Below are 15333 nucleotides of genomic sequence, written 5' to 3'. Positions count from 1 at the left end.
TGGCAATTTCTATGAACAAAATTATGAAATTTCTTTCTTAATGAAAGCAAAATCTGCCAGTGTTTATAACATTTGTACGAAAACTGATTAAATTTTTTTTTTCCTTAACGATGCAAGTAATAAAAATGTTTTTTATGTGCAAGGTATTTTTGTGTTGCTCGCATTTAAGAATTAGTAACTATTTAAAGTTAATTCATTTTTAAAAACTGTATTTTTATCATTTAAAAAGTCTTTTTAACATTGTGAAAAATCTCCTGATTTCTTAAAAAAATCTGATTTTTGATTGTCATAAGTTGGCAAGTATGGTATTAGTTCACGACTTCTAGTGTTTTCAATAAAAAAGGTGCCAGGATTGGAGATTTTTATAACTGTTCCTAATAGAAATAACTTTAATCCAGTAAGTGGGAATAAGGCGTAAAATAAGATATTTTTGTAATCTGGATCTGCATAAATATCACATAATATAACTCTTGCCCGCATTTTCATGTTAAGAATAATGATTGTAAACAGGTTTGTTTAATGCTAAGTGACAATTCAGATGCAGTCATACATCTAGGATTCCAATGTATTTTGCCACGTAATGAAAAAAAAAGAAAACAAAAGTTACATAATAAAATTTTTAAACTGCTTCCTAGTAGCATGCATTTTGATTCTAATTGTGCTACCATTTGTTGTAGGTTCACTGAATTACAAATTAAAAAAAAAAAATACTGACTTTCAGATTGTTTTTAGTGTAGTTCCTTTTTTATATTTAATGGTTTTTGTTAGGTAGGTTCATTGAAAAGATTTAGAAGTTATTGATTTCCTTAAAAGGAGCTACCTTTTTTCTTTGTATAAAGATAAAAATTATTGTATTTAAGATTGATTTTTTAAAATTAGATCCTTAGACTTTCATCACTTTTTTTAGGTTAATTTCAGGCATTTTAGTTCATTTCTACTTATTTTGACTGCTTTTTTCACTTGCTATGAACCAGTAAGCCTGTTTCATTCTCTACTATCACATTAGCTGTCTTGGTTGAACATTTTTTTACGTGCAGTTGAAATATTGCTACTGATTTTTTCACATTTGTTCATAGTATATTACTTGTTTCATAGGGGATGTAGTTTTGTTAAAATCATTCAATCATTCACTTATTTTTCATATGTGTATTGTTCTGCTGAATGTATGTAAAGTATTTTATATCTTTGAAACAAGGCACATTGAAATATGTAACTGAGTATTTGTTTAAGGTCCTTCATGCAGCGTATGTATGTCCACTTTATTGTAAGGGTTATTATGAAATATTTGTTACATTTTGCAGGGACAAATGTAATAGTTCAAAGCTGATTGCTTAATATTTCATACATTTTGATTTAATTTCATGTTTCACAGGAGGTATCTGAAAGACTATTATGACCTATCTGCTTATTTATTTTGTTCTGTGCAAAACCTTATGTATTGTGCAGATTTTGCTTCATTGAACTTTGTTGATATTGCTTTCAAATTATATTTCCTATAGTAGTAGTATAGTAGAAATACAATGTTAAGAATGTAAATATAAAATGTAATCTTTTTAAAATTGATAAAAATATTTAACTACAGAAGCATAACTTTGAAAACAATAAAATGGGAATTATGCATTTTTAAATCTTGAAGTATAATGTGTTATTTTTTTGGGCAAGGACAGGTCTGTACACAGAAGTTTAGTTAAGTAAATTGTTGCTTTTGATAGAGGAAAGGCCAAGAAATTATTAGGAAAGGTGTATGTTTCTGGCAAACTGATATTTGAAACATCCTGCTCTACTTTGAATCTGCCCATATATTTAAACTGAATCTACTAATGAATACATTTCACGTGCTGTATAAACAAATTGGGTGGGTATTCAAGTGTGCAAAACTTAAGCAACAAATTCATTTTCCAACATACAACAATGGAATTGTTCAAAAGGGCTTTTTGTGATCCGTACAGTAAAAAGCCAACTTGGTAGAAAGGTGATGCACATGTAAATAACATCAGTATGATATCAGAGGGTACATCAGAGCATGCAAAACATGAAGAGTAAGTGTCTCAGTTCAACTTATAAAGAAGAAAGCATATTTCCAGGCTTTCTTCTGCAAGTGAAAGTGAGACTGTGCATGCAGTATGGCTACAAGAAAAGATGAGGACACCTTTACACATGATAGAATGATTGGCAAGCTTGAGGAGGAGTGTAGTTTGATGTCTGTCACCCAAGAGTTTGGAACTGATAAAAAGCATTGTTTCATGAGGTTGTTAAGGCTTCCAGGTGATAATTACAGCTGTGAGAAAGGTTGCAGGTGGTTGGCCAAGGAAAACGCTGGCAATGGATGACTGATATATCGTCCGGCAGGTGGAAAGAGATTGAAACGAAACATATGGCAACATTTCTCAGCAGTTGCGCATGGCAACCAAACAACAGGTTTATTATGGCTAGACATCTTTATAAAGATTCCCTAGTTGCCTGTCATCCTGAATGCTGCATACCATTGACAGCAGCCCATCGGCAACACCATTTAAAGTGGTGTAGAGAACACAGACTGGACAGCTGATCAGTGGAATTGTCCTTTACCAATGAGAAACATTTTAGTCCTAGAAATGGTTCTCGTCACAAGTTGATATGGAGAGAGGTAGGTACTTTCGTCCCATTAACATCAGGGAAAGAGTTATTTTCGAAAGAGGTTCACTTGCCAGAAATCGCTACTGTGATCATATTAGCCTCCTCCAAATGCATCTTTTCCTGCCATTGGTCCTGGCTTTGTTTTTATGAATAGCCATACACAGTCATGCCACACTCATGATGTTGAGGAGCTGAAAGTGAAGTTAACCACAAAATTGATAAACCCAGTGTGCTTTCCTGGTGTGATTAAACACATGTGCGATACTTTAGGGAGATGCCTAGTGGCTTCCGGAGGACACCAGACAACTGAAATGGATGCTCCTTTATGAATGGGAACTGTTAACCTCGAGAACTTTTAGATAATCTGGTGCTGAGTATCAATAGACAGTGCTACACTACCATTGCAGGGAGGTCATATAACTTACTAAGGCTCTTAGGTTTGTTGTTCTTGATCAGACAGTTTTCTGTACCAGTGCCATTTTGTCAATAAAGCCTTTTTGGATTGACAGAATCTCCAGAATGTGCATTCTATTCATTTTTTTGCTTCTATACTTTCCTCATCTTTTGAGTTCTACATTGCACCTGTCTCCAGTTGATATATTGTGGAATTATGGCCCAAATCAGAAATGTTTAAGTTTTGCATCCTATTTTTTATGCATATATGTGTACATGCATGCAGGTATCTATTGTAATTTATTAATACTTTTGAAAAAGATACCTCTCATCATCTATGACACTCGGACAGCAACTAAAAGCAGGTTTTCTATAGCAATATATTCATATTGCTCCTTAAGGAAACTATAAAAATAATTTTGTATTGATCCTTTAACCCTTTGAGGTTTGGGGCATAAATAAAATTTTTTTTGGAAAAAATAACTTTACACATAGATAATTAGCCCCTAATACGTTATTTCATGGGAGAGGGGAGGGAAAAAAAAACAAAAACCAAGTAAACCTTTAAGGTTATTCATGATGTGGTGATACCACTTGTCCCACTGCGCATTTAGAGCAGTAAAATGGTATCTTTGCTTCAGTGTAAATTCTCTTAACATACTTATCTAAAGTGCTAGTTTTAGCAACCAAATGAAAATTATAAATATAGTTATAAAAAATGTTTTTGAATAATTATCTAGAAAATATTGATTATATTTGCAAAATAAAAAAAAATTTTTAATTACATAATTAAAAAAATCGCTCTCTGTACGACTTTTTAGATATTTTTTAATGATTTTGTAATAGATTTGGAATAGAGAAGATTTTCTCTCCCATACTTTATTTGCTACAGGTCTGAAAAGGAAGGTATTTAGAAGGCCGTCATGTTTAGTTACATTTCACCTCTCTTCGCTCTGCTTAGGATATTTTTGTATGGTGAATCACACTCGCATATCCATTCAGTATTCAATGACATTTCATGTTACAGAGTTATATTTTCATTTCTTTCGGAATGAATATTAAATATTTTTGAAGTTTTAGCATCATTGCAATATATTAAAAAATTTAAATTTGCATTATCAACGTATAAAACGAACATGATACTTGAATTTAAGAATATTTGAACAGTGCTGCCATCTAGTAGCAGCAGTTCCTACAGGTGCGGTGGGATATATTTGGTCCTGCCTTTTAATTTCAACCATTCTTAATTAAAATATATGAATTCAAATAATAATATTTATAGAAAAGGAAACTCTCACGTAAAAATATTCATTCTAACACCAAAAGTTGTTGTTCAGACGATTTAAGTTGCATTAGAAATTAAGAAAAAAAACTGCTTCAAAATTAGACCTGCAAAGAATTTTTATTTAACATTATTTCCATGAATGAATGCTCGTGCTTCCATCTGTTACACATTTAGAAAACTAAAAGGTGTAATTGTATGTATTTTAAATGGAATTTTGCAGCTTTCATCTGGGAGATAAAAAAACTGATAAAAAAGGTGGAACGTCTGGCGTCCCACCACCCGTCAAAGTGTTAAATATCTAAATGGCTTTGAAAGTTTGAAAAGAAGTAAAGTGAAAAGCTGTAAATATGTAGTGAATAGCTTCTTTTTACCTCTTTATAGCATATTTTATTTAATTTTGCTAAAACTTTGATAACCGCTGGCATTGTATTAATATTTTGCTGCACATTTCATGATAAACATAATTTTTTTTTTTTTTTTTTTTGTGTAATGTAACCAATTGTGAAAATTCTGTAGCAATAATTTCTATAATAATTAGTCCTATGGAGTTTATTTGCTGTAAAGTTATTTGTTAGATCTATGTGAAATGCTATTGAACTCTTATTAAAGGTATGCTGTTTTCCCTTTGTAGAATACAAGCGGGACATTCACCAGTTTGATATCAATTCTTTCCATAGCAGGTGAGAGTGTTCATAATAATCTGTGAACTTTGAAACTAATGTTTAATTGTATTATCAAACCAATTCATCTTTTATTAAGCAGTTTTACTTACGTATGAAGTTTTTGTAACTAAAAATTGGAGCAAAATGTAACGATTACTGTATCCTGTAATTGGATAAAATTATCTATGTATCACAAATTCGTACTGTTATATTATCTAATAGCTATCTAAGATAATATATTTGGGTAGACCTGAGTATTGCATTCTCAGATAGACATAAGTATTGCATTCTTAGGTTTTAGGACACTTAAAATTTCTTACTGTTGCATTTTCATAAGTTTATACTCTGTGCATATTAATTTGTTTGAAATTGCTGTTATTTAACACTAGCATTATAGCATTCTCAGTTTACCTCTAACTAGTTGTCATTTTGAATGCTGTAAATCTTGCAGTATTTAATTTTTTAGGTAAATTATGTTGTAATTTAGATTATTAAACTGATTTTTGCTACAGTGTTACAAATACTCATTTTTTTATCATATAGAATTGAATGGCACAATTTTCTCATTTACTATATAAATCATTAATATTAATCTTATAAATGCTTCACAATTTTTTTGTCTGTCTAGATATTTGTAGAATGAAATATTTCCTATGTTTTAATAAAATACAAGCATCTAGAGTATTGGTGTGAAATAAATTCAGAATTTGTCTTTACAAATGATTTATTTATTAATTCTCCCTGTGCAATGCCCACCCCCGTATTTATTGCACTTTGTACAAACAGTTTGTTACAGTTTTATTTTTCTTACATTGTTTAAATTAACACAGGTGATGCTTATATGCAGAACATCTCTAGCTTCTTCTGGGAGTAAGAAGATTCTTTGAGGAAATGCAGTTTTCTCATAACTGATCAAACACATCTAAGATAAAAATAATTTTTCCATTGCCATTAGTTTCTTTATCAAAGATCTGTCAGTACTGCATAACTCGAAAGATATATTTTTTTGTTCAATTGGGCTTATTCCTTGATTCCTGAGTTTTTAACTAAATTCAAAGTAAAGAAATTTTCCGTTGTAACATATCTTCCAGTATTACAAAAGGGCTCAATCAGCTGATGAACAGTAGGCTTGCCAAATGTTTCTTTGCCTGGTTTCCTTTCATCTTTTTTAAGGTAAGGATTATCCATTTACTTTGTTTTTACATCAACTAAAAGTCAAAATTTAATTTTCTGTGACATATACTGAGCAATAAGGTATCTTACCTTTGTAGGGAAGAAAGGTTCATCAGTTGCAATCTTTTCGTCTGGTTTATAACACAGTAAACAATTCTTAATAAAAATATTCTACAACTCCTAAGCAAGAGCAAGTGAATCAATTTGTAATTTTTGTAATCTGTTTGACTTCAAAGTGCACATATGTCATTATTTCCAATAATCTGCCCCTAGGTATTGTTTTTACTGTAGAATTTTGCTCTCAAAGATTCAGACCGTTAATTTAGCCTTTGACAATGGAAATGCTGTGAGCCTATAATAGAGCAGTGAAAGGGACTAACTTATCAAGTCATAAGCTCCGATTTAGATTTCCTGAGTTTTGACTTGTCTTGGCTTCTTTGCGTTATTGCTATATTTTTTTCATGGATTAAATGTTTCTATGCACTTATTTGTGTTCCCATCGTTTACTTTTTCTTAACAAAAGTAGGTGGCCCATCTGTTCCTCACAAAACTTTTGGAAGAGGAAGTCTGTCAAGTGAACTTGCTGAAATAATTTGCTTCTTCCACACTATGCCAAAGTTTGTTTTTTCTTCATATTTTGATTGATTTTCTTCATTTAAAAAATTGTTTTCATAGTGAACAATGACTCTTTTCACACCCTTCTTCTCTTTTTGAAATATGGACTACTTCCTTGTCTTTGACTGAATTCTTGTTGAAGGCTAAATCTTTGACCTCCAAACCTTACTTTTATTAGAATTTTATTTCTGGAATCTATTGAATATGGAAATGATGAAGGGAATGTCTTGTTCTTCTTCACAGCCAGATGGTGAAATGTTTTGCTACTTTTCTTTATAGAAGTTAGCAAATACTTATCCATTTTTTGCTGCATTAATGGATTGCTTTATGCTTTCAGTTTCTGATTAAAAGTCAATGCCGTAGAGCTTAGGTATATAATGAGTTGGAGTAGGTACTTCCACTACTTTAATAATTAATGCCTCCCCCCAAAAAAACTCCACAGGTGTTATTTCGTAGAGTATAAGTTCAAACAAGCTAGCTACAAGAAGAATTTAAGTTGAAATGCAATGTTTGAAATTTTGCAGACAAATAAATTCTTTTACTCATTCCACATCATTTCAAAGTTAATTAACCACATCTATTCAGAATTAGTATTAATAGACCCCAATATACATTGAAAAGCAGAGATTCATCTAATGTAAAAAATTTAAAAACATTCATGATCCATTATAAAAGGGGAAGGTGCAGAAAATGCTAACGTCAATTCTAATTTTTTTTATCAATTTATATACATTTAAGAAAAAAGTGGCATTTAACCGTTTGAGTCCAGTGGGCGCGTCACTTGTCGTATGCCAAAAATACGGCGCAGCGCAATAGCGCTTCTCTTGTTTTGTATCGAGAATGTGAAGATGCTGCTGTTCGTTAGTATACTTGAAAAAAAATTATTGAAAATTGGAAAAAATTATTGAAATATTCAATTGGTTTCGCATCAGGAGGAGGGGAATGCTTTGGTCCAGGTATTTCAGAAAAAGTATTCGATTCGTTCGAAAAAAATTGTATCCACGGGTAGAAACTCATCAATAATATCGTAATCGGAGGTACTTTCAGTTACTTCATCATCATCATCGCTGCTATCACTAATAACTCGTAATCTCTTAGAACGAATGATGATGTCACTTCCACTATCACTTTCAAGGTCATTACTATACTTTTCATTATCACTTCTCATAACATAGTCACTTTCAAATGAATCAGAACTTGACATGGGTTATTTCGTAATTATTAGTATAACGCTTGGTAAAAAATGAAAACAATTTCCAATTCTTATAATACAACTGCTACTAATATCACTACAACTGCTCTCAATAATTGCGTAAAGTATACTAACCAACAGCAGCGTCTTCGCATTCTCGATACAAAACAAGAGAAGCGCTATCGTGCTGCGCTGTATTTTTGGCATACGACAAGTGAAGCGTGACAGCGCTTCGCCGGACTCAAACGGTTAATTTGCCTTGTGGAATTTTCTGAAAGCCAAAACTTTGCTTACATTCAAACTTCAGTACAAATTGTGAGCATTACTTATGAATTAAGCACTTCTGGTTGTGGGAATTTTGGTGTATAATGAAAACTGATTTTTAGAATTGTGAAAAAAAATGTTTGTCTTAAGAATAAACATTAGTAAGCAGAGTGATTATTTAAAAATCTCACAAATCAACTTATTTTAATCTTCATAGTTAAAATATGCACAGTAGAAAGCTGGTGAATAAGCATATTTCCAGGTTTTGTGTTTAGGGATTGCATGACAAATTGAAAGACAGATTACTGATGATCTGTATTTGGTACAGATTTTGAATGTGAAAGAATGAGTCAGTTATGCATGTCTCAAAAGACATAATTTTGATGATTTTGCATTAGAGAAGAGTAGTAAATTTGCGGAAAAGCTTTAGAGTCAGCAAAATTGCTGTGGAGTTCGGATTCACAGATGGTATTATTGCAGACTTTGAGCAACATTTAAGTGACTGGAATATATTCTGTATAGTGAAGAGAAGGGTATTTTCCTTATTTGAGTATATAGGATCATGTCTTATAGCTAAATGTTGTCGAAGCTTCACTGCTAGAAGGCAGATAATCTCTAAGTTACTCTGTCTTAATCCATTAACCTGACCTATGCTCCATGCTAAGCAAGTTGTATGTTCCCAGTTTTGTAGCAAAGGAGAGATTTTCCTCAAAAGTGTATTTATATGGTTGTAAATGTCTTCATAGTAAAAGCTGTGGAGTAATTAATTAAAAAAACTAGTAAGCATTCCTTTATCTTTAAGTGAAGGGTTCACAGAAAAGGCTCATGACTTTATAAATCCACCCCTAGCCAAACTGCGGCTGCCCACACTATGGCTTTATATTTGAATTTCATATGGGTATAGTTTCAAAGACCAATTATATATGTTATGCTGTTCAAGGAGCACTAGTGATACTAAACATTTATAGTGGTATCAGATCTGTTTAAATTGGACAGTGTTGCAACATCCAGTATTTTGTTTTGTGATGAGATGGATTCTTTTGCAATTAGATTCATCAATTAGATTCATATGTTAATTTATCAGGCTTGGAAAGGGTAAGGTGTACCAGTAAGAAAGTTGTTCGTTCAAATGGCCAGACACTGGCAACTTAATGCATTCATTGCGAATGGCCAAATCCTACTGTCAGTTAACCATTTAATTAGCAAGAATGTCACCCAAAGTGCATCATGGAGAAACTGAATTGTGCCCATGAGAAAGAAACCTGATAGTTTTTTTTAATGGTTGGTTTTATTATATTACAGCAAAGCACTCAAGGGCTAACTGCCTGAAGGGAGAGATGCCTTCCTGGAGGACTTTCTAAGGGAAACTGGCTCGTATGCACGTTATGCATGGGGAAAACCACGAAAACGCCTATGCTGCCAGCCTGTTTGTGGGATTCGAACCTCGGACCGAAGTACCAGTGTTCAGCGACTTTATCGCTCGGCTGCTGGTGGGCTCCAAAAACCATAGTAGGAAGGTATGCTAGAAGATGGTTGTGGGTATAATATAGGATGCATCTCGATTGATAGGCATTAAGTAACAGATGATGGATAGTAGCATCATAATAGCCATTGTTGTTGTAAAAAGGCTTATTAAACGGAATGTTCAGTTTTTGTGGGGCCTTTATCAAGCATTGCTTTTTATAGGTAGTAATGCTAAGTCTTATTGAGCTAGAGCTATAAAAAGTCTTTTACGGAAGAAGAATAGGTGCTAAATTGACTGACATGCTTTCCAGACCTCAACTCCATTGAGCAGTTGTGGGATATTGTGAGGAAACTAATTTTAACGCACAGTCCTTTTGCCAGAAAACAAGCAAGGCCTAATCAGTGCCTGATCAGAATTTTGAAGGAGAAATTGAAAGATCTGTTCTGGAAGCTTTGAAATCACTTAGTGATTAGCATGACATTGCATTTCGATCACTCTTACATAGTTTGAGGTGAATTTATTTCATTCTGAGGAGTAAGTTCCATAGGCACGTTTAAATACTTCTCCTTCATCCTTCCCATATGCCCAGCTTCTGTGTAAGAGATTTTATTATTATTGCTTTGATTTATTTTGTTACCTGTCATTATTGCTTTGCTAGGTATCAACAATAGCTTGCCTCTTTTACTAGCGAAGTGCCATTCACTTTTTCAGTTTTCTAGTGGGCATTTGAACACAAGCTAATAAATAGCTTGTCTCTGTAGAGCGGTAAAATCGCTGAAAATCTTGAACAGACTGGCTGCATGGGAGGTTTCATGGTTTTCCACATGAGTACAAGACTCATGCTTTGCCATAGTCCAGTCCAGAATTTCTACCAGCAAAATATTTCTCATCCTTAAGTTGTACAAGAGTGTATTTGAACACAGGCTTAGAAATACCTTGACTCTATACCGGAAAGTGTCACTCATTTGTAAATTTTTTTGTATGTGCATTTGAGCACAGATTAGTAAATATGTGCCTGTGCACCAGAAGATGCCACCTATGCATAAGTTTTGTTCATGTGTGCATTTAAAAACAGTTATCAGTGTTGTCTAGTCCTTTCTTTGAAATTTGAGAATTATTAAAATGTCTTGTACCAGTTTGGACAAATGGTCTTAATAAGGGTTGCTGCAATCTGAAGTTTTTGAATGATTGATTTTGCGAATTGTTTATCATAGGCACAGATACTTTTAGATTTTTGTGCTTTTAAGTTGTTCACAAGTTACGTGAAAATACATGTTAAATTTATAAATCTGCAGTGTGATCTACTGTTCATGAATTGTTTTTTCCTGTCTCATCAAAGTCACACAGTTCTTTTACTGCATATTCTACTATATTTGCATGTTGAACATTTTACAAAAATAATACATTATAAAACTGTTTAGCAGAATATACTGAGTAGTTACGCATGGTAGATGCTGATAAACATATAAATGAGAAGCATTGTACCTCAAAATCTAGAAGAAATACAAAATAATAGTGTTAAAATGTAGTGGATTAACAAATCTAAAATGGAAAACTTGCAGAAATTTTTGCAATACTGGATTAATAAATAATGCCTTAAATTATGTGTTTACAGAGATTTAGGCACTATTTTGATGTTCTTGCAGGAATGTATTATCTATACCTAGTTCATTGTTTCATAATTCTGTTTTAGGTAGGAATTCATTTGCTGAAAATGCAGTTTTTTGTAAAATATAAAGTGCGGTAGTAGCCCCATATCCATGGATAACACCTTCCAAGAAATTTTAGAGGTACATGAAACCACAGTGTATAATTAGTTACATTTAATAGGCAAAATTATGCAAGTAAGACATTACAAGCATTAAGAAATGTAATAAAATATTATGTACTCAACGCACAATATATTGCTAAAGAAGTAAAAGTATATTGTACCCTAAGAGAGAGTTAAAAAATAAAAAATGTGTGATTGAAATACGCTACTCCTCGAAACTTTTGTTTTGACTAAAATATCATTTGTGAATTATTTCAATATTTTCTTAATCTTTATTGCCCTTCAAGAGCCTTGAATTTTGTAATGGTATGATAAAACTGAGAATTTTCAATAGTGTAACTTTTGTTTTTAATTAATGATATAGTTGTGAAACTTGCTTTATAAAAATGCACCTTTTTTTTTGGTTCAATGAACCACCCAGAATTTTCCATGAGGAGGTGGTTGTATTAGTTCCTATGTGTCCATCCCAATCGCCCTACTTTTGGGCACTGTGTTCTTAGTCTTTAGACTTCTTTGTAGCCATAAATTCTGACTTAATTTTAAAACTGAGTATGATCGACCTCTCCAAATTTTTGCTCCGATTATTCCCTCTGGAGCTCTAGCCCTGCATGTTTGTCTAGAAATATTTGTAACAATGCTAACACATCTCTTAACCACCTGGGTATCGCATGGAAAGTAGAAACTAGAATCAAAGAAGTGGGGAGTCTTTCTTAATGCACTTCCTTAAATCTCCACTCGATAGATGGGCTCAAACAGGTGACTATGTAACATACAATGTTGACAGCCGATGCAGCCAATATACTGTTGCATATTGATGATGGTTGCTTGATCTTGAATTTGCATACTGGCAAGGGGGGCTCCTTTGGCAAGTGACCTCATGGAAAAAAATCTTCCTTACACCTGTCTCTTGAATGTGTTCTTTTCTTCTACAAGCATAGCTACCAGTAGATTCTCCGATTTTGCTATCACAGATATTGAGAGAACAAAAATGTACACCATATGTTAGTGGAAACATCCTTAATGGTTGAATTTCATTTAATGCAAGACCAAGTCAGAATGTACACTGTTATGATAAAAGAAGCCATCTCCTTCAAGGAGGCGGATTCATTACTGCTGTGTATGTAAATTTGAAGGACTCTGTTGTCCATCTTGCATTAGAAAATTTTCAAGGACTTTGCAGTACCACGTTCGTGAAGCATTTACCTGAAGAAACAGCTTGGCCTGTATCCCACATATTTTTTTTTAAATCTGTACTTAGATATACATCATTATTCTCCCATGGCTGCAAATTTCCCTCCTCAAATGGTTGAAAATCAACTACTGAGAGGTGCTCAAAGTTGACTGATATCTTGCCTATAGGTCCATAAAATATATGAGGAACAAATGTCCATCTATCCAGATGATTTCATCGTGTGCCATAATGATAGTTTGTTAGAGTGAAGCAGGCATATCACATAATACAATGATTTCCAAATTCTATCTCAAGTAAATAAATGACACTTCTTGAATTTCTTGTATTCGCTGTGGTTCCATTGCATACAGCTACTAAGTTGGGATACGGCCACTAAGTTGGGATGAAAGTTTTCATCGTTCAGAAAAGTCAATATAGCTTGAAACTGCCTTGACTGCCCAGAGTTATTCTTCAGTAGTGGAATCCAATTGTAATGCATCTTGTGTTGACATATTATTTCAACTAGGGTCTTGTGGATTACCAGTAATGGGGTATTTCACTTTGTCTCTAGTTCTGTTTCACTAATTCAACTGATGCACATTGTGCAGAAAGGAAGACAATGAACCGAAATATTGAGTAGTGTGACAGAGGTTGATGCTGTCTCCTCACATAACAGGCTTGATCCTTATAAACCAGCTTCCGTTTTATAATACATTTTAAATCATGTATATTTTATAGTGTGAAAATTAAAATATGATTCAGTTTTTAAGTAAATAGTAATTTCTTTGAACACATGTAAAATATTTTACTATTTTGTTAGTTTAAACGGAGGATGTTTACAATACTTTACAAAATGCTTTGCCATCTTGCTGCTGTGAGTCTACAGTGTAACTATGAAAAGTAGCATGCTGAAATATTTTGTTATAACACTGAAATTTAATGTAAAAATAGACTCTTGTGAGAAATGGAGATGAAATATAAATATTTTGAATAAATTCATGATTGATATATTAGTTAACACATTGTGTATCACTCGCTAGTTTTCTCGTGTTTCGCATGTCATCTGTTAGGGACTAGTTGCAAATTTTCTTGTTTTTCGCACACCATCTGTTAAAGACTGGTTTCAAGTTTTTTTCTGTTTCGTGTACTATCTGCTAAGGACTACACATGAGTTTTCTCATTTTTCGCGAATGAAGTGATCTCATTGGTGGAAACTGTGCAGGTCAATCTATGAAAAATTATATAATTGCATGAACACATAAAGCTTTGCTGTTGCACTGTATTTTGGTCATTCAAATAGTCTTAAACTTCCTGGTGCTTTTGGAAATGCATTCTCTCGGAAAAGGGAAGGAAACCAACAACTGATGCACTTTTAGAAGTTACTAATGATAATTTACCAGGTATTCCTGGTGGGTTCGAAATGCGAATGACTCTTTTGATGATTTCTTAGATGATTCTACTGACAGTGAAATTCTTAAGATTTATAAGAAATTGCAAGGTGGTGGTGCTTTCAAGTGATTTTGACACTGATGAAGCTACTGACAATTGTGGGTCTGAAATTGACACACCACCACACTTACAAATGTTTAAAGGTCATACTGGGGGTCACTACATTTCCATCTCAGTGTGACCAGTCTCTTTTTTTTATGATGAATTTTTGAGATGTTGTACAAAGAGCTGTCCAACTATCACAATCAGACCACTATGAAATGCAAAACACCATCTAGAACACTAGTGGTGTCTGGTTATACAGAAGGCATCAAGGAATTTTTCAGCCTAATCATTCTGATGGATCAAATAAGAAAAGATAGCTTGAAAGACTATTGGTCAACAGATCCTTTGATATGTACCTCTATATTTCCACAGGCTATGAGTCACCATACATTTTAGAAAATATGGACATTCTAACATTTCTATGATAATACCAAAATAGACGGACTTGCTGGGAGACTTCAAGATCCAACCTGTGCTGGATTATTTCCTGCATAAATTTCAAACAACATACCAACCAAAGCAACAGTCATCTTTTGACGAGGGAATGATTCCACGGAAAGGATGTTTAAAATTTTGCATGTACAACCCAGCGAAAATAACAAAATATGGCTTGCTTGTTGGATGGAGAGAGAGAATGACACCTGATATATCTCAATATGAAGATATGCTATGCTGCTGAAGGAAAGAAATTGCAAGCAACTGTTCTTTCAGTCCTTGATCCCTATATTGATATATGGCACCATGTTTACCAGGAAAATTATTACAGTGCTACGTATGCTGCTGAATTGCTAAAAATATGTGGGACTATTTATGAAAGTAGAGGTTTGCTGCCAGATTTGAAAATGGAAAAATCAAGAATGAAGAAAGGTGACATAATTTTTCAGAAAAAGCATTGTTCTTCTAACATAGACAGACAAGAGGGCTATTCAAATGATGTCAATGATGCATGAGACTTCTGTCTCAACAACACAAGGAAACAAGAAAAACAGGAGAGAAAACTGTAAAATCTAGCTGCATCAAGGAATACAGTGCCCAGGTGAAAGGTGATCAGTTCCTTTAGTGTTGTGCCATTCTAAGGAAAACAATGAAATGGACAAGAAAAGTAGTACTGTACCTTACCAACTGCAGACTTTTGAGTTTTTTAGAGTGTGCAATGTCCCCAGTCCACAAGCAAAAATGAAGTATAAACAGTTTCTGCTGTCAGTGGTGAGAGACTGGATAACAGATGACAA

The 15333-nt window shown here is 33.3% G+C and overlaps 1 protein-coding gene across 3 annotated transcripts in view; it reads left to right on the top strand.

Moving 5' to 3' along the window:
* The window catches only part of Ent2 (Equilibrative nucleoside transporter 2), a 269678-nt gene that overhangs the window by 210783 nt on the left and 43562 nt on the right, over positions 1 to 15333 (top strand). For all 3 annotated transcript variants that reach the window (XM_085808590.1, XM_085808591.1, XM_035351070.2), the window contains one exon: positions 4926 to 4974. In XM_085808590.1, coding sequence (XP_085664716.1) covers positions 4926 to 4974 — 49 coding nt within the window. The remainder of the gene's footprint in view (positions 1 to 4925; positions 4975 to 15333) is intronic.

This window comes from Stegodyphus dumicola, chromosome X1, assembly GCF_044657685.1.
Source record: "Stegodyphus dumicola isolate Sdum_Otavi_A_Nest chromosome X1, ASM4465768v1".
Taxonomy (NCBI): domain Eukaryota; kingdom Metazoa; phylum Arthropoda; class Arachnida; order Araneae; family Eresidae; genus Stegodyphus; species Stegodyphus dumicola.
The sequence above is the reverse complement of the archived record's forward strand: the minus strand, read 5'-3'. Positions and strand labels throughout refer to the sequence as shown.